The 27,316-nt window shown below is 44.3% G+C and overlaps 1 protein-coding gene across 13 annotated transcripts in view; it reads right to left on the reverse strand.

Moving 5' to 3' along the window:
• The window catches only part of Thrb (thyroid hormone receptor beta), a 337,375-nt gene that overhangs the window by 63,150 nt on the left and 246,909 nt on the right, over positions 1-27,316 (reverse strand). For all 13 annotated transcript variants that reach the window (XM_087906289.1, XM_087906284.1, XM_087906294.1 and 10 more), the window contains one exon: positions 1,221-1,481. In XM_087906289.1, coding sequence (XP_087762415.1) covers positions 1,221-1,481 — 261 coding nt within the window. The remainder of the gene's footprint in view (positions 1-1,220; positions 1,482-27,316) is intronic.

Here is a 27,316-nt window from a genome sequence, read left to right on the forward strand (position 1 = left end):
TGCCTGGGAGGAACTGAAGGGAAGGAAAGGAGGGGGAGATAGTGTAATTCTATTTCAATTTAAAACATTAAAAAAAAACCCTTTTCAACTTCTAAATAATTAACTCAGAAGTTCAAGTATCGCCTCTCAAAAGGAACAAGATGTTTCCTCCTGCGCTCCAGTCAGAGCTGAGGATGCCATCTTTGGATAATGTGTTCTAACGGAGAACATCTGTCTCAGAAACTGGATCTTTCTGAGTGAAACCATATGTTACGGAAGCTCTAAAGTGTTTCCGGAAAATCAGAAGGACCTGGGTTCTCACTCGTGAATGATAAGTGGAACTGTGGCTTACGTTTAAGACAGGGCAATGGTTATACGTCTTCATGGCTCACCTATTATTACGCATTCACACATTGTTATTTGATGATGAGATTTTTCAGTTTCTAAATAGACAACTCAAACTTTATCGCAAGTAAGCCCCCAAAAGCCAAGCATGATCATTTTAGCTTTTAAACTCTGAACTGGGGAAGAACGAACAGTCACGAGAACTTGAACACTTACAGACACAGGCTGCTTTAAGAAGCAAAGATTTTGGGCAACCCTAAGACCATAACGCGATCAGTGTGGCAGACATCTGTCGGGTGGGGTGGCCTGAGGTGAGGAGCAGCTAAGTCTGATGTGATCAGGAATCTGGGCTGCTTTGGCTGGTTTTGTTTCTCTCCTGAGGTGACTACCTCCTCCCTCATGAGGTGACAACCGTCTAACACCCTAATCTTCTCTCCAGGACAGGGACACAGGATTTACTGACCACGAGACATGTTCAGATCTCCCTGGCAAGCAAGAATTGTCTATGTAGGTTAAAGGCAGGCACCAAAAAATCCCTTTAGCTACGGAGTAATTGATAAGAAACATATGAATATATTCACACCACAAAACAAGCAGTTATGAATGCAGCAATACCTGTGCCCTCTCCGATATAAGTAGAATTAAAGGTCAAGTTAACACCATGCTTGCTCCTTAAAGAACTAAAAAGAATCTCTCCCCCAGTGTTGGGGTATGGCATGAAGTGCTGGCCTTTGGACCCCACTTGTTTATTTACACTTAAGAGAAAATTATGGGATGAAGACAACAGGGAGGATCAGCCAGGGAAGCACACTGACTGGAGGCGGGTGAAGAAATAAAAGAGGAGCACAGTCGTGACAGAGATGCCTGTGCGGCACCGTCTGGTAGGAAGAGGTTACCTTTGCATTTCCTCTCTTCCGTCTGGAAGGTCTGAGCACTGGAGACGCTCTGGTCGTTCACATCCTCGGGATCCAGATGGAATATAGAACTCGTCCACGTGGCCTGGATGAGGTGTGGGGACGTCTGCTCGTTCTTCAGTGAGCCGCGCCTCTCTGCATGGCTCTTCCTGTGCAGGCAGGCTTCGGACATTCCTACCAGCTTCCAGTCCTGTCCTCGTTCTGGACGGGGCTTCTGTTTGTCCCAGGCTGGAAGGCCATTTTCTGGTGGGAGGGAAGTGAAAACAGGAGATAACGGGCTGTAGCGACTGTCAAGGTTTTGTTGAGATTTTGTGTTTTGGAAGCCAGTTGCTGCTCAGTCCTTTTGGGCTGACCCTGTTCACATGCACCTCCACTATGGTGTCAGGACATGCTAAGGCCATTAGCCCTGGACACAGAGCCACTGACGCTGGATTGCCTGTTGGAGTAGCCAACAGATCCTCCCTGCAATTTCTCCAGCTTCTCCATGGCAAAGTTCTTCTAGTCTCAGCACTACAGTAGTGGCCCAAAAGCCAGCTGAAACCAGTTTATATCACTGCTTAGGTGACTATTTGGGGTTTTAAGAGTCAGGGCTGGCCATGACCTTAGGTCAGATCCTTAGGATATGACACATCCCAGATGCAGCCTTGTTTGACTTGGGTTTTACCACAGACTGACCCGGGGGATATTGTGTCATTTAAGTTGGGCACACTCGAATGGCCCACATACGGAGACCAATAAGCTGTTCTTACCATTTTCTGCCCTGATGGCAAAGCTAAGGAAACAGGAAGGAGCCATCATCAACGAAACTCAATACAAAGCAGCAACAACCCCCAAGTCTAAATCCAGATACTTCACATGGAAGTTTTGTATTTTTAATGGAGGCCCAAACTGGTCATGAAATTGCATAGAAGGGGGGCAGGTCATGCTTTCTGTGTGTGGCAAATTAAGAGCCCTACAGATAGAAGGATAGGCCTAATCTCTCAGGCTGGGTACCAGATTGCTAATGTTTTACTGTTTTTCAGTTCAGTCTATGGGGTCTGTAGGCCTGTTCTCTAGAATGGGCAAAAATGGAATAATATAATAAATTTCTTTATTATATATCATATAGATATATATTTAAAATATATAAATTATATAATAAATTTGTTATATTAGAGAAGCATCTTCTCTACTGACAATTTTCACCTTATCCAGTGTCTCTACTATATAGGAAGGTAAAGTAGACGGCAAAAATAAAAAGAATACACACTCATACATCACATACTACACACACACTCACATGCACACATCACACACACCACACACTATTCACACTCACACACACATTACACATGTATGCACACACCACACACTACTCTCTCTCTCACACACACACACACTACACATGCACACACTACACATGCACACACCACACACTACTCACACTCACACTACACATGCACACACCGCACACTACTCTCACACACACACTACACATGCACACACTACACACTCCTCATACACACTACACATGCACACACCACACACTCACACACTCACTTGCACACACCACACATACAGACCACACACTCACACACACTTCAATGCACATACCACACATACAGACCACACACTCACACACACTCACATGCACACACCACACATTCACACACTCTTCCCACTAACACACACACTCACATGCACACACCACAGATACAGACCACACACTCACACACACTCACATGCACACACCACACACTCATATGCACACCATACACTCATATGCACACCACACACCACATACTCACAAGCACACCACATATAATCACTCACATATACACACATAGTCACCCGCATACCACCTACACACACTCACATGCATGCACACCACGCACACATACAAACTACAGGTATACACGCCAGGCTAGTGTGGCCTCACTGGGGTACATCCTTATTGGGTGCGTTTTCTTTTATGCTGAAACCAAAAGATCACGGTTGAATCCCTGGTGCTTACAGAGAGCAATCCACCCCCGCTTGTGCTTTGGCACAGGGGATTTCAAGTGACGGTTCCAGTTGTTTATGAAAAGAGCGGCACTCTCCCTGAAGCTACCAGAACCTTAAGCTGAGACTGTCTGGATGGATGCTTTATCTGGAAGCGTCAGCTGTCAGAGTCACTTTTGGATGTTAGGGTCCCCATTCTGAGTCTCATGTTCTCATACCCATGCACACATGCACGTTCAAATTTCCAGTCCACGGTGTAGGAACCTGAACAGGACCTCTCTCTCTCTTTCTCTCTGTCTCTCTGTCTCTGTCTCTGTCTCTCTCTTCTTCCTTCTTTCCTTCCTTCCTTCTTTCTTTCTTTTTGAAAAAGATTTATGGATTTATTTTAGTTCTCTCTCTCTCTCTCTCTCTCTCTCTCTCTCTCTCTCTGTCTCTCTCTCTCTCTCTTTGTGTGTGTGTGTGTGGGGGGGGGGAGGCAGGTGAGCATGCATGTAAATGGCCTCAAAAGACCTCAGCAGACTTAGAGAGGGAGCTGTGAGCTGCCTGATGTGGGTGCTGGGAACCAAACTTGTGTCTTTGGGAAGAGCGGCAGGGAGCACTCTGAACTGCTCAGCTGTCTCTCCAGCCCCCAGCACAGTAAACAGAAGTGCTCTGGCTTGCAGTGCATCCTGTAGGAGAATCCCACCTTGAGCTGGGTTTTGAATTGTACTGGTTGCTCTGATACAGGGAAAGGCGCTGGAAATTCTCCATGCTAAGGACTGCATGAGCCATCACAGTGGGCAGATTAACCAAACACGGTGCTTTCTCCTCAGGGTTTGTAAAGTGCTATGCCTGGCATGGTGAATCAACGCCTCTACTCTCCAAGCATGCCGACCACTGGTGCAATTACAGGCATTTATTTTCATTGTCCATTGAAAGGGAAAAAACAGGCGGAGATCTCTGAGATTGCATTGCATTTCAATCTAGACATCTGGGTAGAGTTCACTCAGAAACCTCTTATCCATGAGGGGTTAAGTTTCCTGTGAACTAATTACTAAGTGGCTGAACGCAAAGGCTAATCATGGGCCTGGAGAGACTCCCTTTACTCCCACAGACTCCAGGAGGCTCACCCACGCATGTTTCTGCTACCCTCACTTGAGTTTTAGAGAGTAAATTCCCTAGCAAATGGTATCCTGTAAAGCTCAACTTAAAGAACGGTAAATTTCTTGGAGGGTTCTGTGAGGCTTCTGACGTATGATCTTTTTGCATCAATTTCTAAAAGTTGGTGGCAATTTCCCAGCCCTAAGAAAAAAACTGCAGAAATCGGGTGGTTGCTATTCCTTATTGAATCTGGGTCTCAGGTGAAAGATGTCTAAGGGCTGTGCATATAACAGGACATTCTGGGTCAAAGCAGAGCCCATTAAAGCTTGTTCTGCATGGTCTTTGAGCCAGAAAGAGGGGGTTTCTTCTAGTGACGCTGGCTGTTTGGGGCAAGGTAAGCGATAGGATTGCCTTCCACTCTCCTAAGAAAAACACTTGAGATAGTTTGGGTAAAGGGCTCCATTCACAGCAGGCATTTACAAGTTCATAATTGCAGTCTGCAATTACATTCAAAATAATGATATTCAGTTGCTTAATTGGCAGGTTTATGGGATACACACTGCTGGGAAAACTGGAGACTGAGAAACCCTGACTGGGTCATGGGAAAATGCAATAGGAATTTCCCTAAAGAGAATACTTGATTCTTACCCACTCAAGAGCAGGGGAGTACATGCAATTCTTACTCCATTCTCAAGGGAAGATGGGAAACTCACAGTGCCAGGTCAATAAATTCTATTTATTGGGTGTATGTTCAATGATGAGGACTACAAGTTCTACATACATGCAGATGGCAAAATGTCTCTGAGATTATTTTCTTATTACTATACCCTGTGACCATACCCTTTCACTCCCTCAAAGTTCATGGCAATGGATTATTCCCTTTTAGAGGAATTAGCATTCAAAAGAGCCAGTCAGTGACTCCCAACCTTTGGCACCTGTCAGAATCCTCAAAGGAGCAAATCACGGCTTTGAAGACCTGACTTTTTAAATTGGGCCAGGGCCTCAGCATGCACAAATCTGTTAAGTTCTTCAGGTGACTGAGATGTCCAACAGAGCCCGAGATCCAAAGGACCACGATAAATTTTAGGTAATAAAACAAATTATTGGCATTTTGGGAATAAATCATATACTCTCTCAAGATCTAATGTTTCACACAGCCTCAACGCTTCACTTAGTTTGTATTGTCAAGATGACACAACCTAGTGTCACTTGGGAAGAAGGAACCTCAACGGAGAAATGCCTTTTCAAACTGGTCTGTTGCCAGGTCTGTGAAAGATTGTCTTCCTTGACGACTGATGTGGGAGCTCACTGTGGGCATCACTATCTCTAGGGAGGCAGGCCGTGCTGTGGAAGAAACCAGCTGAGCATGAACCAGTCAGCGGGCCAGCACGCAGCGTTCCCTCCGTTGTTTCTGCTTGAGCTCCTGTCCTGACTTCCCTCAATAATAGACGGTAACCTGGAAACGTGAGGTATAATAGACTCTTTTGTCCCTTAAGAAGTCTTTGGTCCTGTTTTTTCAGTTCAGCAGCAGAAAGGAAACCAGGTAGAGAAGACTTGTGTTATCATTCACAAAGCCCTCAGATATGGTTGGGTCTACTGAGCGAAGTCCTGGACACTGGGCACTGGTTGGATAATGTCTTGAAGACTGCAGGTATTGGATGCAAGTAAGTGTTTACTCAAAGAGATGGTTTTGAGCATTATCTGGAACATTCTGCACATAGTGGTAGAAATCAGTTGTTTTTTTTAAAAGCCTAAGGATGTAACTCAGTTGGCAGAGTGTGTACCTAGCACACAAAAAACCCTGGGTTTAATTCCTAGAACCACAATTACTAGATATAGTAGCACATAGCTCAGAAAAATGGAGAAAAGAGAATCAGGCTGTCAACGACTGAGGCCATCCTTGGCCACACAGAGAGTTAGAGGCCAATCAGGCCTGCATGAGACTCTGTCTCAAAAAAGGGAGGGGTCTGTTCTTTGCTTAGCATTCATAAGGACACCCGTATGAGTGCAAAAAGAGAGGATCCTAAAAATAATATCTCACTATTCATACGATCTAAGGCATTTGTTCTTTTAACATGAACTGCTACACCAAAGAGATAACCAATTTAATTGGTCAGTTATGGTCCAAGTTAATAGATGGAATAAAAGACAGCAACTATATGGGACATGTGAACTAACACTGGAGCAACACGAACCTGCTTGTCTCAAGGGAGTTTAGACACAGATCATTGAGTCTGCATTTCATGACTGTCATCTAATGACTCTGAGTGCCATAATACTGTCCTACATGGTCTTTAGCAAAAGAGAAAAGAACTCAGACCTCGACAGCTTAACCACCTTCATCCTTTCTCTGGACACTACTGAAACTGATAGAAAATCAATCTTTTTGTCAAGGAAGGGAAACTTTACTAAAATATTCAGGTACTTCAGGACACAAAAGGCAGCTGATATTTTAGAAACGAATAAAATAGAGGAAACAAGATGATGCCCAAGTGGCCAGAAGGGTCATCTGAGTAGCTGGGATTTCCTATTATTCATTCCGAAAGTGTTTAGCTGTATTAAGAGGCCATCAGTGTCAGATGGGGTACATATATAACATGATCTGAAAACCCCGGGTGTGTGGAACTGTTCTGGGAATATCAGACTACTGGTTTATTTTTCTATGATTTATTTTTACTTTAATGTGTTTGAGTGTGTGTGTATAGGAGGTGTGCCATGTGTAGGGGCACACCAAGTGCGGGGGTGTATCACATGTGTGAGCGTAAATGTGGAGGCCAGAAGAGGACATCCGATTACCTGGAGCCAGAGTTACTGGCAGTTAGGAGCTGCCTGACACTGGTGCTGGAACCCAACTAGAGTCTCTGGCAGAGAGGAATAAGTGCTCTTAACCACCTTTCTGTGGTGCTCGAGCCCCCAGGACCGCTCCCCACCTTTCCTGCCAGGGCCCCTCATGCTGATTTACTCTTCCATGACCTTGCTTCTCGGTGTATTTTATCCTCCAGCCACAGAAGCTAACATAGGAACCCTACTCTTCAGAGTCTTTGCAAAAGTTCTTCCCTAGGCCTGCAAGCCCCTTGCCAATTCTTCTACAGCCAGTTCCTTTCACAGAGACATCACTGAGAGAACTTTCCTGACCGGTTCTCCAACCATTTTCTATTTTAGATCTTATTTCATTCTCTAGAACTTCCTTGTCTGCCCTCAGTAGAAGGACAAGCACTATGGGAGGAGAGCCAGCATTGCCAGGGTCCCTGCTTGTGTTGAGCCCCAAGGGGAGATCCTCACACATGGTAAGGTGCTTGATGAACCTAGTCAGGAGGGATGTGAGCCTGGATCACATAAGCAGGCACCAAGACTAGAAAGTGACATGGATATATATGACAGGCAAGACTCCATACCCAGGTCTCCCGACTCTAAAGCCAGGCTTATGCTGCTGTGCTAAAACTGTTTTCAAGCTTAGAAACCTCAACTTAATATAGAATTCTTTCAAAGGGATGCTTCTTCCTTCATATTTCTGGTATCTCCAAAAGAGAAGTTCATTAGACAGGATAAAACAAAAGCAGAAGAAAAAAGAAAGGAAGGAAAAAGGAAGGAATGGAGAAAAGGAAAAAAGGTTACTTTTGCAAATTAGGAGATGTGGCTGTATCATATTTAAGAAATCAGTATTGAGTGAATACATAAAGTCTTGCCTGTGTCCACTGGGTTCCATGTTTCTGTTCTTGCAGTCTAGGAAGAATATCATGGCAGCAAGAGTTTGTGCTACAGGAGCTTCATAGTTGTCAAATGGCAGAAAAATAGGCACATAGACAGAGACTAGGGACCCCAAAGCCATCACTAGGGATTTACATTCTCCAACAATCCCTACTTCTTAACTTTTGCTATTTTGCAAAAAGGATTCCATCAAGGAAGAAACACATTCAACATGTCAGGGCCCTTGAAACAGTGCCCAATGAGTTAAAAGCCCTTCATTTATGCAGCCCAATCATCATCTTTCCCTTCTATTATACTCCCAACTTCAACCAAGCTTGACTTTCAAAGTTCACCCCTGGAAAAAAGCAGCTGGGTCAATGACATCATGACACCATGTCAGTAACGGCAAATCTGAGACCAACCACCAGCCAATAGAAGTGGTGGTTTGCTGTAGGACAATGGTTTTATCCTATAAAGATTTGTTTCTTGTACTTGTTTAATAAACACTGATTGGCCAGTAGTCAGGCAGGAAGTATAGGCAGGGTCACCAGGCGGAAAGTCGAGGTGGGGCAGCAAGAATTCTGGGAAGAGGGAAGTTTCAGTCTGTAGTCATCACCCAGATGCAGAGGATGCAAGATATAACTGCCTCGTCGAAAAAAGTACCAAGTCATGTGGCAAACACAGACAAGAATTATGGGCTAATAAAAGTTGTAAGAGTTAGTAAGAAGCCTGAGATACTAGGTCAATCAGTTTATAATTAATGTAGACCTCTGTGTGATTTCTTTGGAACTTAATGACTACGGGAACTGGGAAGGACAGAAAACTCAGTCAATAGTGGTTTAAGGATAATGCCTGGAAAGCATGGGGCTGTAACCCAAGCATTGTCTCGAAGACCAGATTTCTAGCTGCTACCAGAGACATCTCGAGGGACCCTGTGAAGGAGAGCCCCCTACCATTATAAGTTTTGGGGCTCACATAAGAGTGGTGAAGGCAGAGCTTGACTCTTACACAGCCTTGAAGTAGATCTCTTTCTAAGATTAGCTGAAGTACTCTCCCACCATTCTGACTTCCCTGACCCTTTCTTCCCACCCCTCATTCCATTTGCTACCTTCTATCTGTGATCCCATTTACATACCTGTGTATATCACCCTGAGTTTTTGATGCTGCTGTAATACACACGGTCTATTATAATGACCTAAGTGCTACTTAATGCCCCTCCCTAACAAGTTGGGTACTGGTTGCTTGTCTAGCCCCTGTGAGAAAATTACCTGCCTGAAAACAACTCCAGGTAGGAAAGTTGATGCATGCCCCAGACATACAGTCCACTGTGGTACAGACATGGCAGCAGACCTGGGAGGTGGCTGGCCACACTGCATCCTGAGGATGCAAAGGATGGATGGGAAGTAGAGTCAGGCTAGAAACCCCAAGGGGCTATCTGCAGTGACTCACTTCTTCTAGTGAGACTCCATTTGTTAAAGTTTCTACAGACTTCCAGAGCAGCACCACTAGCGGGGGATCAGGTGTTCAAATACACCCCGGAGAGGGACATTTCACATCCAAACCACAATGCTTTGCAAAGAGAAAGTTATTCCTCAGCAAATTCCTGCCTTCTTATTCAAAGCTGTTGGGCTATCTCAGGGGACTCATCACTCAGGCCCCCTTTTATTATTTTTATTGAGCTATATATTTTTCCCACTCCCCTTCCTTTCTCTCCTCTCCCCTTCTACCCTTCCCCTGACCCCCATGCTCTCAATTTACTCAGGAGATCTTGTCTTTTTCTTCTCCTAAGCGGATCCATGTATGTCCCTCTTAGGGTCCTCTTTGTTGTCTAGGTTCTCTGGGATTGTGGCCTGTCGGCTAATATCTGCTTACGAGTGAGTACATATGATACTTGTCTTTCTGGGTCTGGGTTACTTCATTCGGTATGTTTTTTTTCCGAGTTCTGTCCATTTGCTTGCAAATTTTAAGAAGTCATTATTTTTTACTGCTGAATAATCTCACACCTGTCAGAATGGCCAAGATAAAAAATACTGATGACAGCTTATGCTGGAGAGGATGTGGGGTAAGGGGAACACTCCTCCATTGCTGGTGGGAGTGTAAATTTGTACAGCCACTTTGGAAATCAGTACAGTTATTTCGCAGACAATTAGGAACCAATCTATCTCAAGACCTGGCAGTACCACTTTTGGGCATATACCTAAAGAATGTTCAATCATACCAGAAGGACATGTGTCCGACTATGTTCATAGCAGCATTATTCATAATAGCCAGAACCTGGAAGAGACCTAGATGTCCCTCAACCGAAGAATGGATAAGGAAAATGTGGTACATCTACACAATGGAGTACTACTCAGAGAGACTCTAGTGATCTTCATCTGCCCAGGACTGCCAGTGAAAAGGAAAACTGCGTACAGTAAAGGATTGTGGGCCCCTCCTGGTCAAAGGTCACACTCTGGCTTTGTCACATATGAGATGTGATTTGGGGCAGACTGTTCCACATCTTTGTGTCTCTTTCCTGAATATCCACAATACTTGCTGATGACTCTTCTAGGCAAGGCAACACCTTGCTGTGTCCTCTGTGATTATGCCAATGGCACATGCTTGTCTCCTCTGACTGGATTCTATCCCATGTCTCCATTTGTCAGTCTTAACATGACATCACTCCATACAAATTGGAAATAGCTGAATATAGCCAAGAGAGCTCTAAATACTCTTGAGGTTGAACGGAGTACATGTTCTTCTCTAACCCAGCAGTTCATATTCACTGCGCTGTAACATGCTCGACGCAGGGCAGTCAGCCTCACTGATGAGGGTCACAGCTCTAGAACAAGGCAGCTGGGCCATGAACAGATGCAGCTGTGAAGACTCAAACAGCTCTGGGAATCTACAGACTTGAAGGCATCTGGGTCATCAAGATGGCTCCATTCTTGGCATCCGCCTTCCATGAACACTGCCTAAAGCACAGGCTTAGCTCACTGGCCGCTACCTAGACCTGTGTCTGGGGAAGATGTCCACAGGGGACACCAGGGCAAGGCTGCTTAAGGTGTATCTGTTAGTCAGCTCCATCTGGGTTAAGTGGGCAGGCCACTAGAAGGTTCTGGTGCTTTTTGTGGTTTTGGGATCCATATGAAGTAGGTCTGCCTGGCTTGGGGATCTGAGACTCTCACAGAGACATACATGCAGGCACACTGCATCAGTGCACATGAAATCAATGCACATAAAATAAAAATGTTAAAATAATCACCAAATATTTACTATTTGGCAAGCTAATAAAGCACAAGTTTGGTTATTACAGGAGTTCCTGCTGCACACCACACCATGCACCCATCACCTCATCTAACGTAAACATCTGTACCAAGAAACCAGACCAACTAGATCTCATTTCAACCAGTGATGTGGAAGTCCCCTCTGTGTGCTGTGATTACCATTAATGAATAAAGAAACTGCCTTGGCCTGTTGATAGGGCAGAACTTAGGTAGGTAGGGAAGATGGAACTGAATGCTGGGAGGAAGAAGGCAGAGTCAGAGAGATGCCATGGAGTCACCAGAGATAGACGTGCTGAAATTTTGCTGGTAAGCCACTGTTACATGGCGATACACAGATTAATAGAAATGGGTTAAATTAAGATGTAAGAGTTATTCAATAAGAAGCTAGAACTAATGGGCCAAGCAGTGATTTAATTAATACAGTTTCTGTGTGGTTATTTTGGTTCTTGGCAGCTGGGATGAACAAGCCACTCCCTGCAACAAACCAGTAAACAAGCACACACAGCAAGTAGGAAGTCTGCTGATCCTGTGTTTCTGTTTAGAATGTATTAGAACGTACTATTACAAGGAATTCTCTTGTGCGGCTTCCTGAGCTCCTGGGACTTTGGCTTGCCTATCTAGCCTGGAGCTGGGTACATGAATGAATTCCCATTGCCTGATCAGAATCAATCCAAGGCCCACAGCTTCTCACATCCTCTCCTCTCGTCTGTAGCCTGAAGGGAAACAGTAGTGAAAGAAGCCCCTGCATTTGTTATGCCCTGCTGATGCATATCTTTTCCTAGTCCCCACACAGCTTCCACCAAACCTCTCTTCCTTCACATCCTTCCCGCTCCAAGGGCTAAGTGTCTGCGGTCAGTTCAAGATCTAGAGCAGAGGCCTCCAAAACAGTGAAAAGGAGCCAGGAAGAAAATCACTGAAAATTTAAAAAGAAGCAATCTCACTGAGAGCATCTGTTCATGTGTGGGATGAGCGGATGGATGGACAGATGGAAGGCCAGGGTGACAGTGACGTGTTCGAGACGCTCCGACTAGGGTGTGCCCATCTCAAGTGCAGCTTTAATGCCTCTCTCCCCCAAGACTTTGGCAGTGAGGCCCTTGCTCAGCAAAACCAGTCTTTGCCCAGGCTGGCAGCCTTGCGCCCATTGCCATGTGTCTGTCTTGCCAGCACCTGCCTATTAATTTCTCTCTAGTTGAGCCTGGGCTTCTTTTTCCAGTTGGACATGGGAATTTGAGTTTCCTGTCACAGCACTATTAACCTTTCACACGCAGGGACTCCCAGTGCATTGTCGGTGAGACAGGAGCCCTTGAGACACAGCTCTTTCTCAGGGATAGTGGTTCCCACTTCCCTGTTTTGGTTACAGATTCTGTAAAAGGGTTGATTGGCAGCCTCAGGGAAAACAATCATGGAGGGTGTAGAGACCTCCAATAACTATTCCGAAGCCAGCAACTGCAAGCATAGTTTCCCAGAAAGTGAAAGGAACCAACATTAAAAAACAAAACAAAAATGTGTGTTTTGGGCATTTACATGGATGTCTTAATCTATTTCTAACACACAGTCTGAAATAAAGCTAAAAAACAAAATGATAATAGGTGTGTTTAGAGGTGGCCAAACTGCCTTCATTGGAAAGGCAACATGGTGGTGACTAGGCTCACAGAAGCACCCGGGAACGCCTTAACTAGAAGCAGCTGAGTGCGCGCACTGACCAGACGCCCTGGAAGCAGACAAAGCGCACTCCCTGGAGGACACACTGACCACTCCTCAGGAGTGGCTGCCGGCATTTCCATAATTCATACCGGATTCGAGCAGTCAATTCTCAGGTTAGATGACTCAAACTTTGCGACAACCACACCGAAGACCACAGGGCTTCTATTTAGTGGATTAGAAAGGCTCCCATAGCTGCAGGAACCTTCTTATTCGAGAGCCTCCCAAGTTTCCACAAGGGGCAGATGTTTGCTGACTGCAGGGTTGGGTTTCTCTTGTTTAGAGTATAGATTTTATTCTTGTTGACAGTCTGAACCCACATTGCAGATTGGCCCTGTTTTATGTTCCCAAATGTGAAATATCTTTTTCAAAAGGAGAAAATGAATGTGCATCTATTTTAACCTTAGGAACTAGGAGTAGGGTATAATTTACAGATAAATCATAAACTTTGAGACTTAGGATTCTTCAAATAAAAGGCAAAATAGTACTCTTGGGTGAGCAGAGCAATTTTTTATTTCCCACAGTAAGAGGCGCTCACTGGGTGGCAGTGAAGCACAGGTATTATTTTTATGTATTACATGCAAGGGGTAACAATATGGACAGACTATATATGGTGCAGGGCTGGCAAAATGACCTGAGCTCAACCCCGGGAACCACAGGGGACAAGAAGAGAATCCTGCAAGTTGTCCTCCAACCTCCATATGCACAAGGGGCACGAACGTGCTCTGCACCCTAAACATACATGCTCACGCACATGCTAAACAAGCAAGTAAATAGAAAACTGTTAAAACACGTAACTATAAAATATAAATATAAAATCTTATCATACACATTAGCTGACAACAGATAATTCTTAATGCATCTTTACACACGCATGTTAATTGTATAACAGATAGCTTGATAAGCTGTCTTTGTCTTTACACACATATATACACATGTTAACTGTATAACAGATAGCTTTATAAGTTTTCTTTGTCTTTATACACACACACTTTCTGATAACATAATTCTATAAGCTTTTTACACACACCCATTTTAATTGTATAACAGATAGGTCTATAAGCTGTCTTTGTCTTTACACACACATTATCTGACAACAGATAATTCTATAAGCTGTCTTCACACACACCCATGTTTTAATTGTATAATAGGTAGGTCTATAAGCTGTCTTTGTCTTTACACACACACACACACACACACACACACACACACATTTAAAACTATAAAACAGCTATATAAGCTGTCTTTGTCTTTACACACACACACACACACACATTTAAAACTATAAAACAGCTATATAAGCTGTCTTTGTCTTTACACACACACACACACACACACACACACATTTAAAACTATAAAACAGCTATATAAGCTGTCTTTGTCTTTACACACACACACACACACACATTTAAAACTATAAAACAGCTATATAAGCTGTCTTTGTCTTTACACACACACACACACACACACACACACACACACACACGTTGTTTAACAGACAGTTCTATAAACTGTCCCTGTTTTGGGTTTTCATAGACTCTCACTATAATTTGCTTTAAAAACAGATAGGATCCATGTCAGTGAGGCGATTTCCTTCCTTTGGGCCAGTTTGACCTGGGAAAGTTTGGGCTTTGCTCCTGTGAGGTTCAGTGGCTCCCAGACATCAGGCATATCTGCCTTAGTCCCCTTGATAGCTGGCAAGCAGTAATCTGAGGACTTTGGGGAGCAGAGACTTGGGGAGAACCTTTCAATTCCTCCAAATACTATGGGGTGCATCAAAATAAATTTGAGGAAATGGACCATAGTAGCGAGATACAAATACCTCTGGGTATCTAATGTCCCCTAGGGTAATCAGGTTTAGCACCTGCCTTCATGGGTCCTATCCCAACTACAGAAACAGAAGGGAGATGACTGGTGTGGTGGCATGGGCCTGCAATCCCATCCTTGAGAGATGGAGTCAGGAGGGCTGGGAGGTCAAGGCCAGCTGGGGCTATGAACCAAGCGTTTATGGGTGTGGATGGGAAGAACTGCTTGGTGCTAGCCGTTCTGCGATGCTGCCACGGTGCCAGAACAGGAGGAATAGCAGGCAGGTTTCCTACCTTCTTCAAATCTTTTTAGTATTGTCTTCAACTTTGCAAGGACTTAAAATAGAGCCTGGCGCCAGAGAGGGGTCCCTTGCAATCAGCTTCCTCTCAGGCTAGGTGTGCCTTAGGGTCTGTCAACCCGCAAGGGGTGGAGAGCATCTAAGGTATGTGTCACCTGGGGACCGGCTCCAGCATCACACAGAGCCTGTGAGATTGTAACTGTCTGAACTGATGACTTAGACGTGAGGGCCTCTGGTCCCAGCAGTTTCCACACAAAGCAGGACTAATTTGGTAAATAAGTAGCTACCTAATCTCCACCACCTCGGTGGAATTTAGAATTTACTAGATAAGGATAAGATCTGCCATTTCCTGCTCAGGACCCTGAGGGGACAGAAGCATCTGAAACATTGCAGGTTGAGGAAATTACATCCTAAAAATCAAAAAAGGGGCACATCCTGTGCTTCTGGTTCCTAAACAATTAGTTGGTAAATTTAATTCATGAAATGAGAAACTCAAAACGTCAAGATTTCGGATTATAATTTCATCTTTTCTTGGCAGTAGGTAAAATTTTCCTCTCTAAAGACACTCAACACGGTCACAGAAGCAATAACTTCCATGTATGCCTCTTATGTGCCAGGCATCCACTCTGAATACCTTTTATTTTATCTTTATAAAGATGTACTATATAAAGTTATTATCACTTTATTGAGGGTACTGGGGCACAGAGAGGTTAGAAAACCTACCTACGGTCACACAGTGAATAAATGACAAAGTGAAGACCCAGATCTAAATTGGTGTAGCCAATCAAACTGCGTCTTCCCTTTTGATGGGTAGCTAATAGTCAGTGACTTAGGACAGGAACCTATCCCCGAATTCCAAGGATTGAAAGGATTGACATAAAGGAAGTATGGCTCACAGAAGAGGTCATGTCCTTGTTCATTGTCACCTGACGTCAGCTGGATCTGAGTCTCAGCCCTGTGATCTCTTAATTGGAAACAAGATGCATTTTTGATGCAGAACAAAGTTTTATGATCAGGTTCAACACTGATGGGAACTGTGACGTTTTCACTCATTCTCAAACACTAAGGGTTGTTTTTCTAACACTCCCTCTTTCCTCCCAGAAGTTTAGGGGTCTGGGTTCTGCATCTGAAAGTTCAGTGTTTGCCGTGGTTCTGCCTCCAAGTGGCCAAAAGCTTGGAAAGCAAGCAAGCAAATGAACAAAAACAACCAAGGAGCCAAGAGAATGAGGCACTAATTTGCGTTTGAATTCCTCATTTGGGGTTTTAGAAAACTTGACAATAATTTAGGTTTGACAAAAGGATGATTTCATTCCGTGTTCAGGACCATGAGCGTGGCGCTCACAGCAGGCCTTACATGGCTGGAGGTGGCAGTCAGGTGCTAGCTGGGCAGTACTACTGTAAGTGCACCAGAGAGGTGCCCAAGGATGAACACCTGCAAGCCGCCTTCTCCACCTGCCTCCTTGTGACCCTCCATAGGTGAGGCAGCGAGAAGCAGAACAGTGCCTGGACGGCTCCTCCAGACGGTGCAGAGGGCTGATGGCAATGGGGACCTGCCTTTAATTACAACAACAAGGTGGCTCTTAATAGAATATCCCTTTGAAAGAGGGGCAGTCATTTCCTAAGGTAACGCCTGTTCAGAAAAGATGCTCAAAGCCCTTGATAAACATGTATGAAGATTTCACACTGAAACATGTCATTTGTACAGTCTATACGTGCTGACTACATAAAAGCACACTCTGTATGCCAGATTGAAGTCAGGGGCCTTTCTTCAGATATGTACTAAGAATGTACTGTCTGATGAACAGGCTTCTAACTCCAGCACCTACTGCTGAGACTACTGGTGCCTAGACATTTGGGAGTTCAAGGCAAAGCTACAATGAAAACAAAGTGCTACAGTTTAAGGTTCCTGTAATGTGGAAGGTGGTAACCAGTTTCTGGCAGTTTTCCCCTGATTTCTACAAGTGCACCACGGTATATGAGCCCACGCGCATGCACAAAATGAAATAAACAAATAATAAAATTAGAAATCACAAGACCACAATATTAAGATAACAAATATTTCCAGCTTTATGAAATTCTGGCCTCAGATATTTCTGCCCAGATAGTAGCCGGAAGAAGAGCCGGGTCCTGTCCTTCAGTAATTACCTCATTGTTTCTCTGGCGCACGTCCACGTGTTGCAGAGAGAATGGAACAATCAACACAGCGTCACTAAAGCACGCTGGTTTCACTGTGGCATGCCTTTTCTACACATTCAGGATGGTGTGGCTCACGGAAAGTGTTGCGCTACGACTCAAACTGGCTGTACCTACCATCCTGGGCAACCTGGAAGCCTGATCCCAGGGACCTCAATTCTAGGATACATTTGCCTGAAGGATGAGAAGATGGGGAAGAACAAACTCCTGAATGTTGATGCCACCCCAGAATAAAATGCCTTTCTGGAAGGATGTCCCCGTAAGAACATTTGGTGAGTTCCAACACACTGGGTCAAAAAGAGGCATAGAGACCCAAGTTTCCATGTGCCCATGGGAATGAATGCCTCTTGGTAGGTAGTTATCCAGTTTTTTAAAAATTTTTATTTTTATATTCATTGATGTTTTTCCATGGATGTCAGGTGCCCTGGAACTGGAGTTATAGACAGTTGTGAATTGTCATGTGGGTGCTGGGAATTGAACTCAGGTCCTCTGGAAGAGGAGTCAGTGCTTTTAACCGCTGAACCATCTCTCCTGCTTCTCTTATCCAGCTTTTGACCCCCTAGAATCATGTGGTGTTTGGAGGCAGTTAATGTAGTCATAACTAGGATGGCGGTGCCTGTGTGTATTGATAATTGACAGGCCAGGAAGGAAGAGAAACCCCAGGCAAAGCTGAGATATGAGTGGGTTTCTACTGTTCTAACTTAAAATACTTTTACCCTGATCTGGCGTCTGGCACTGGAGTTTCTGGCCTATTTCTGCTAAGGGTTCATCTCCACCAATTGATATGCCCTACTTTGAGATGGAAGACTGGTGGAATTAATGCACACAGAAGTGTGAATAACTGATAGGTTTGATGCTAGTGGAAACACTTGTACTTTAATCAATGTAGTGATTTTTGTGACGTAATCTAAAGTCAGCTCCATTCTGTGGGACTTTTAGTGAAAGCATCATAATTTGGCCACTTAATGGATAGAAAATATGGAGAAACTTATACAAGGGATTTCTCTTTTTAAAATGTTTAATTTACATTGGTACAACTTGGGCATGGTGACAGTGAACTAAAATCACGAATTCCCTTTTTCCCATAAGCACGCGGTGTTGATCACATTACTTTCCAGCAGCTGAAGAATAAGTATAGGGCATGCCCAACGCCCTTAGTAAACTCCATTTTCATTTCCTTTCATTGCTGGTGCCATCTTGGAGGGGTTGAGAAGATGGGAGCACTTCCTCAGGTGCCGCATAAAAAGGCCTTACAAGCTGAGAATGTTCGCGAAGCCCCTGTGTTGTTTGGTTGCAGCTGCAGCGGTAAGGAATGAACCCCAGAGCTCAACAACCCATGTGGGAGTTTATTAGGGAAGGACGGGGTACTAGGGGGCTGTGTCCGTCCACTGAGAGAAGACAGTAAAGGAACGTACTTAAAAGGGGAAGCTTGCCACGCAATGCATGATGTAGCCATGCACGCAATGCATGATGTAGCCATGCACGCAATGCATGATGTAGCCATGCACGCAATGCATGATGTAGCCATGCACGCAATGCATGATGTAGCCATGCATGCAATACATGACATAGTGACGTCCTGTTCCAGGGCCCCTGGGCTGGTTAAGTGTTTGCCTGAATGCCAGTATGCTTCAGGGTGGAGGGTAGGGGGTGGGGCAAGTCTAATGGTGAAATCTTAACACCATGTTATACCATGTACATTAAGGGTGGAGGGCAGGAGTGACAAGATATAAGCGTGGCAAACAGAGTGGGTAGGGGAGAGGAGAAGAAGGAGCAGAAGGAGGAGGAGAACAAGGAAGAGCAGGAAGAATAAGGAAGAGGGAGGAGCAAGGTCAGGAAGAGGAGCATCAGGAGAGGGAGGAGCAAGGACAGGAAGAGGAGCATCAGGAGAGGGAGGAGCAAGGACAGGAAGAGGAGCATCAGGAGAGGGAGGAGCAAGGACAGGAAGAGGGGAAGGAGCATCAGGAGGAGGTGCAGGAGGCAGATGAACAGCAGGAGGAGAGAAACTGATCAGCAAACGTGTAGATGGAATTACCAATGGTAGACTAGTTTCTGGCCAGGGCCTGGCCTCTTGCCAAGCTGTGTTTAGTCCTCTTGCCCTTTATTTGTAGCACATGAAACACTCTTGGGACGATTTGAGGCTTGATAGGACCAGGGAGCAAAAAAACCCTTTTTAATCTTGGAAATCTGGGTTTCAACCAAGATGTCTTCAAAGGAAACAAACTTGACATTGTATGCTTGGTGTTGTCCTTTCCATCACATTCGGGGACCCACATCAGCATTCAGGCAAAATTCTTAGTCACCCTAGGAACTAGCATTTCCAGGGTCCCACGGTGCACATGCACCATTAGCATTCAGGCAAATTGTCTGTCACCCTAGGGACTTTCTGCCTACATAATCTATGCGTGTGCATGGCGTGGCTATGGAAACCCCTATACGCATGCGCTGAACAACCTTCAAGAAAGCAGACGTGCCCTCCCCACGCACTGTCTCCCCAAGTTCAGACAGTCATATACACTGCGCCTTTCTTTTTCTCTTAATTAGTAAAAAGCGTAAAGTGTGTTTTGTTGTCTATCTTGTCTGTTCTCGCACATGGTAATATCATTTGGAAAAGCATGAACCCACCAGAACAAGCTATCCTGCCTGAAGACAGGTTAGTCAAACTCAGCCTGTCAGAGAAGTTCCTAAATTCTACAAGAAAGGACTGGATAAGAACCACACACAGAAAGACAATTATCACATGTTCTCACTCATAAGTGGTTTTTAAACATAAAGCAAAGAAAACCAACCCACAAATCACAATCCCACGGAACCTAGACAACAATTAGGATCCTTAAAGAGACATACATGGATCTAATCTACATGGGAAGTAGAAAAAGACAAGATCTCCTGAGTAAATTGGGAGCATGGGCACCTTGAGAGAGGGTTGAGGGTGGGGGGAGTGGTAGGGAGGGGAGCAGAGAAACATGTAGAGTTCAATTAAAAAACAAAAAAGAAAGAACCACACACAGAAATCCTGGCATACAGAAGGAGGCACAGTGGAATCAGATGTACTGTGGCGGCTGACTGCAGAGGCTCACAGACACTTCAGTCATAAGTGATTTTAGCACAAATATCACACAGTAATTTCAGAATTCATGGACACCCCTCAAGGATCAGGCCTGGGAAGGATACCTATGTCTGCATTGTGGGAATCCTTTATTTCTTGGACTATGGAGTGGGCTGGTGAGGAGCGGATGGGCGCTGGGGCACATTAGGTATGCTCGCTCGCTGCTGTGTCAAGCAAGAGCTGCCTGTCTCCTTAATCTTCCTTGGTGGATCAGTTCCCTTGGCCTGTGCACAGGGACGTGGCTAGGTCATGATGAAGATGTTTGTCACTTCTGCTCCCTGTTTTCCAGCTACGGTGCTGAGTACAGCATTCCATTTGTTTATCCTGTTAATACCCAGACGTATCTTATCTACTGTTCAGACAGGAAGAAGCTGGGCAGTGAGAAAGGACAAGTGGCTCACCCAAGGTCACAGCTGGGCCCTGACCTCAGGTCTGTGTCCTTAGCCCCTCTGTTTGTTGCTTTTGGGGTCAGCAAGAGTTAGGGGGCATATAAAAAAGACTGGTGCAAGGTAGACTAGATTCAGAGCGGTATATACTTCTTCTGGGTAAAGACGCGCAATCCTTCTTGTCTGCTTCCTCACCCTCCATGCTATTCCGTGTCTAACATCAAAAATAGAGACAAGAGAGAATAAAAATCAGAAAAGACTAAAGCAAGAGTGAAACGGGAAGATGACCAATCCAACAAGCAGAAAGGTCTTCTATCCTATCGGGAAACAGGGAACAGGACAGTAAAGGCAGAGAGACAAGGAGGCCAGATGTGAGGGCTGCCCCAGGTGGGGCCCAGGAGAAGGACCTCTGAGAGCAGGCAGGGTGCCTGGCCTCTGGGCTGTTAACCTTGCATGTCCTTGCTGACTTACTGGCATGCAGGAGGGTAGGTGCAGCCTGGCTGCTGTCTTCTAGGAAGCCACGGAGCATCTCTGAAAATCCTTACTCATCTGTCAGGGAGAGGAGAGCCAGGTAAAGGCCACCAGTCTAGAGGAGGACTCTCCACTTTGATGTTCCGCTGGGACTGAAGGAGTTTTTGTCTGCGGCTGGGATCATCACGTTTTAAGTCTGCGAGTCAGAATCCTCCATGGGCATAATAAACATTCTCGAACAATAGGAACACTTGAAATGTTTTCTGCTTGGCCTCGCCGTTTCATGGGTACATTGGTTAAAAACAGCTTATTCTGTCTAGAATCTCTAGGGCCAAACCTCTCTTCCTAGCACAGGGCTGAAAAGAAAAAGATTCATGCAATTGTACAGCAGGCCATGGGGGAGGGGGCTCGGGAATCATGGGCAAAGGTAGCATTTATTGTGTTCCACTGGTGGCGAGCGCGGTCCACCCTCCCCTTTTGGTCTGGCTCCTTGTCTTTTGTCTTATTCAGTACTTCCACAGGGGCTTTCATTGAGGGGGTGCTTAACGCATGTTTATGGACGACTGAAAAATGTTTCCAACAGAAGTCTAAGATGCATTCTGCCCTTTCCTCTAATCAGGAAGAGGAGACCAAGAATTTAAGTAATGTGTTCAAGACACAAGGCTAATAGTAAAGTTGCATGTGTGCCTCCAACTCCAGATGTAGTTCTGGCTCCTTTGAAAGGGCAGGCACAGTGACCACACTGGTCCTACCTAGAAATGTTGGTTCTATCTGGGGAAGGATCTGATAGCTGAAACTATATTATTATTAATTTTTAACGAGATTATTTCTGTGTTATAAAGACTAAGGCCTTTGACACTTCCGTAATACTGGCTCCTTGAGACAGAGACTCATAATCAAAATTTGTACACTCCACATTTTGCGGCAAAACTAGACTATATTTCCCAGGCTCCCTTGCAGCAAGATTTGACCACGTGACCAAGTTTCAGCTGATAGAACGAAGGAGATTAATGGGCTTTAATGTGTTTTCTTCATTTCCTTCCACTCTTCTTTTGTAGAACAACGTGAAGCCCAAGAACTAGATGGGACTGAAGGAAGGATGCCGAGAAAGCCTCTAAATGATGCTGCCAAGTGTCACCTACCAAGTACAGGTGACACAGGTCTTATGATTAGGAACACCATTCTGCTGTATGAAGACACGGAGGTTCCAGGAGGGGAGACTCACCTAATGGAGCATTAAACATTATTGTATTAACAGAGGCCAATGGACTGTGTTGCGAAGTGTTTCTGGAATCCAGATGGAGCCAACAGAGTCTTCGGGTGTGAGACTCTTGAAGGCTCACACTAAGCCAGAGTGCAGGACGCTGCTAAGCGGCAACAGCACACTCCTGTCCACAGTCTTAGGTCCCCACTTGTCATCTAGGAGTATGGACTGCACAATCTCTAAGTTTCCTTTGCCATAATGTGCACAGAAACTGTGATCTCTTGCCCCCGGATTCCCAAGAGGCAAGGACTGTTCTCAGCTCTGTTTATATGCAATACAATGTCTTAGATGCCAGTGTTAAATTGAATTAGATTTCTTTTTGTTAAACACTCAAGAAATTTGGTAATGTTATAATTTATGTTAATGATTTCTTTTTATTATTCTTACTTATATGTATGTGCCTGTATGAGTTTACGCATACTATGTGACTAGGAATTGGAATTACAGGTAGTTGTGTGTCCTGGGAACTCAACATAGTTCTTTGTAAGAGTAGTAAGTGCTTTTAACCCCTAAACCATTTCCCCAGTCTCTGACAATTATTTCTTGATCTACCTTTGGGCATGGCATCAAATAGTTGGGACCCTCATGAATATTTTCATCATGCCTGCCTGAGTATGAGGCTTGTTTATATTCATGTATATCGGCTGAATTTGATTTTATACTAATACTGAAAGGCTTGCATAATGGCAATGTGGCAGTAACTGGTATCCCGATGACTTCATCTCAATTTCTTATTCAGGTAAAGAGTATAGGATGCTAATTCCCACTTTAAGTTGAGAAATTAGGGCTTTATTTAGTTGAGAATATTCAAAATTTCATTAATCAAATGGGATTTAATTGAGCTCTACAAAAGCATTATTGACAGAAACATCAGGAAAATTTAAAGTTTAGAAAAGCTCAAGGGAAGTGATAGGGGGATATGCGGTGGTTTGGTCTTGTCCATGCAGAGTCCTGTGCCCCTGCTCTTTAATAAAGGTGTGGGGAAATTTCCGTCTGTGTCCTGTAGGGGACATAGGTCACTTCATTCAGAACATCAAAAAGGAAGATTAATACTTAAATGTGTCTTTGCTTCCTAAAAATAAGTCAATAAATTCTGCTAGTAAACGTTGCTTTTAGATGAAATGTTTAGGAGCCCAGCGTCCAGGGCAGTGCGAAGCGGCTGAGGAAATAAAGACTGTAATGTCAGAAAAGCATCAGGAGCCACAGTTTGATACTGTGAAAGTGAAATCAAAGCGGAAATTAGTGACTTTAAAAAACTTCCTACTTATTGCTTACAGGGAGGAGCTGTGTGGTTCCCCCGACCACTGCTGGCTGTCACTTTCTGCATGATGTCATTCTGTTCTGCTCAGTTTGTACATCCTGGGGAGCACTGAGCACCCAGCAGAGCTCCGAGGTGCGTTCCTGTGATCTGACTTTCTTAGGAATGAGCGCCTATTAAAATGAGGCAGCAACGACAGCAATAGCAGTTTGCCTTGGAAGGTGCTGAAGCAGGGAGGCAGGTGCATCAGATTTCCTTTCGGCTGGACCACTTGCTTCCGTCCTGATCATTTATAGCCCCCTAAAAACAATAAAGATTGACTGAGGCACTTTGGGATATCTCTCAATTTTCAGAAGAAGGTTCAATCTGTGCAGAAAATCCCTGCAAGACATCGTGACCAGAGGCTACATTTGAATTATAGGGATGAGCTATCAACATTTAAGCTTCCCTGCCAGACAAGCTTCTTAAAGAAGTGTAAGTACCTTCTGCATCTGTTTATGTAACTATAGAACAGGAATGCCGATGGACTATGCACAAGGGCCTGCCATGAACTGGACACTTCATGATGGTTATCCTGCATCCTGCCCCTGTCATGTCACAGATGGGGGTGAAGAGAGTCATAGGAGTCTCACTACCTTACCATATGCCTGTAGGAAAGCTCAGCAACTTCAGCATTGGGAATTCTTAAAAGCTCCTCAAATGGACCAGTCCAAGCCAAGTACAACAGCAATATGTAGACCGAGAGACTTGGAGAGAACTCTCAGGGGAACCCCAGCATCAGGACAGAGAGACTTGGAGAGAACTCTCAGGGGAACCCCAGCATCAGGACAGAGAGACTTGGAGAGAACTCTCAGAGGAACCCCAGCATCAGGACAGAGATACATCTGCATGCTTCATGCATGGGGACATGGACCTCCACAGATAAGCCTTGAAAGAAAAGCAAAAGTTGATAAACAGGTGCCTGACACTGCCAGCTGAGTTCAGTGGAAGGTGGGGGAAGGGACAGATGGACATCTACCTTCCTCAGCAAGGTATCTTTCTTTTCCCACAAAGCACAGCAGGCTACTTTTGGTTGCTGCTTAATGGGTAATATGAAGTGTGGATGCAGACATCTTCAGCCATCCTTGAGGCTCCCCTGAGTCTAATGAAAAGCACCATCTTTAAATAGAAGTGCTCACACTTATCTCAAAGAGCCCTTCAGCCTGAGTCTTGCCTACTCTCCGGGAGAGAGTCATCTTCACAGGATATAAGCAGGGTACCCAACAGAGTTCCTCTGCGAACTCTCCACATGCCATAGCACTGTGTATAAAACTAACTTGAAAATTGTTCAGACCAAAGACTAGATAGAACTAGAATGAGCAAGGAAGAAGTATACAGCAGATCTGATGGAACGTTACCACGCGAACCCTCTGGGTAAAGAGTAGATGTAGATTCTTTGTATTAATCTTGCAACTTAGAAAAAGCATGAAACAGGAAAAAGGGCTGGAGAAATGTGTCAGCAGTTAAGAGTGTTGCTGCTATTTGTTGGAATATCTGAGTTAAGATCCCAGTACCCAGTGCAGGGAGTATTGCAACTTAAGGTCTAGGGGATCCAATACCTGTTTCTTGACTTCATGGGTACATGCACACATAATAATAATAATAATAATAATAATAATAATAGTAACAATAATCACAAGTTCTTTAAAAAATAAAGAAGAAAAATGTTAAAAGGTCAAATACCCTAACAAAAAGAAGATAATATACTAAATTGCAAAAATATTTGTAGTTTTTCAGAGACTATGAATCATTTTGTTAATATCTAACTCATAATGAAAAGACACCACAACAGAGAAGCTAATCAGATAAGTAAACAACCAACTAAAACTCAAAATGAAGTGGGGTATAGTGTTCATGACCATAACTCCGGCACTCTGGAGGCTAGGGAAAGAGGATTGCTACTCAAGTGTGAGGATAGCCTAGGCTACACAAGTACTGGGCTAGCCAGGGCTATTCAGAAAGACCTAGTAGCAAAAAGCAAAGCAAAACAAACAAGGAGAAGCGTTTTTGGTCAATAAACGTGTGTATAGTCAAACTCATTATCAATAAGGAGGCTGCAGTTTTGAGAAGCTGGGATAAAAGTTTTCCATTGCCTCTCCCCAGACAAACGGATGAACCGCCCTACACCCTTAGAGTTGGAGGCTGAGCGGCTTATGGTGCTGCGTTGCTGAGGGCATCTAATTCCTTCACTAATTTTGTGGCTAGCATTTGATTTAAGGAAGATGTCCCAAAAAATCCCTCTGTCCTCCAAGCCAGTCTTTGCTTCTACTTGGTAGATGTGACCCTCAGGACATAATTAGCAAGGTGCAAAGTCAAGAATAAGGCAACTCACTGTAAAAAGTATTCTGAATATCCCTCCAACAAATGCTTGCCCATCTGATATTAGCAGAAATCATACTTTGCATATCCCCTCCAACAAAGGCTTGTCCCTTTGATATTACTAGTTTGATAGTTGAGACAACACCCTGGTGTGATGGATAACGAGGCAACCACAGCTACACTCCAGATGAAGTATTTATCAGTGATCGGAGAACAAGACACTAACAAGCTACACCCTGTGCACATTGGCTATCTTTGAGGAGTGTCCTTATTTTGGGGTCCATAACCTTCACCATCAGTAACCTTCACCAGGAGGAACACTCATGCCACGTGCAGAGTAGCTGCTACTGTGATTCTGAGAGACTGTCCCAATGACTGTTATGCAGCAGCTACCGAGCGCCCAAGATAGACAATCATCAGTAGACGTGGGCCTTCATTTACAGAAATGTGACTGTAAGCATTCAGTGTCAAAAATAAACAGTACCTTCTGACAGGTGAAAGGAGAACGAGGGACCAGCGAGTCCCACATTTTCCTACATAAGGAATACTATTGAGATGGCTTATTTTATTTTTAAATTATCTCTTTTAGTTTTTGAGATTAACATATCATTTTCCTTTTTCCTTTCTGTCCTCCAAACGCTCCCATATACCACTCCTTGCTCTTTCTCATATTCATGACTTTTCCCCCATAAATTGCGGTTACATACATATATGCATTATACATAAATTCATAAGTACAACCTGATCAGTCTGTATAATGTTAATTGTATTTATGTTTTTAGGACTGGCCATTTGATATTGGATAACCAATTGGTGTGCTCTCTGTAATTGGACTTAAAACCTGCCCAACAAGAAAGAAATCATGCCTGGTGCTGGAAACCTAACCAACTAGCCAGGGTTAGTGAGGTCATGGATCTTGAAGGAGAACCTACAACCATCATTTTACTAAACCAGCATGATCCCTAACTATATATTAAAGATGTGTCCTTATACCCACAGATAAATGCAGTTCTCACCGCTAATCAAGGGATCTTGTCATTGCCACAGACTGAGCCTGGTACAGAAAAACCACAACCAATCAAAATGCAGAGTTGTGGAACCCAATCCCAATGAAAACATCTACAACACAACTCCCACACCTAAGGCTCGGGGATCGTTGTGGAAGACAGGGGCAAGAAGATTCTAGGGAACGTTGTAAAAGCCAGAGGACAGGGACTTTGC

Source organism: Myodes glareolus, chromosome 5 (genome assembly GCF_982192425.1).
Source record: "Myodes glareolus chromosome 5, mMyoGla1.1, whole genome shotgun sequence".
NCBI lineage: Eukaryota > Metazoa > Chordata > Mammalia > Rodentia > Cricetidae > Myodes > Myodes glareolus.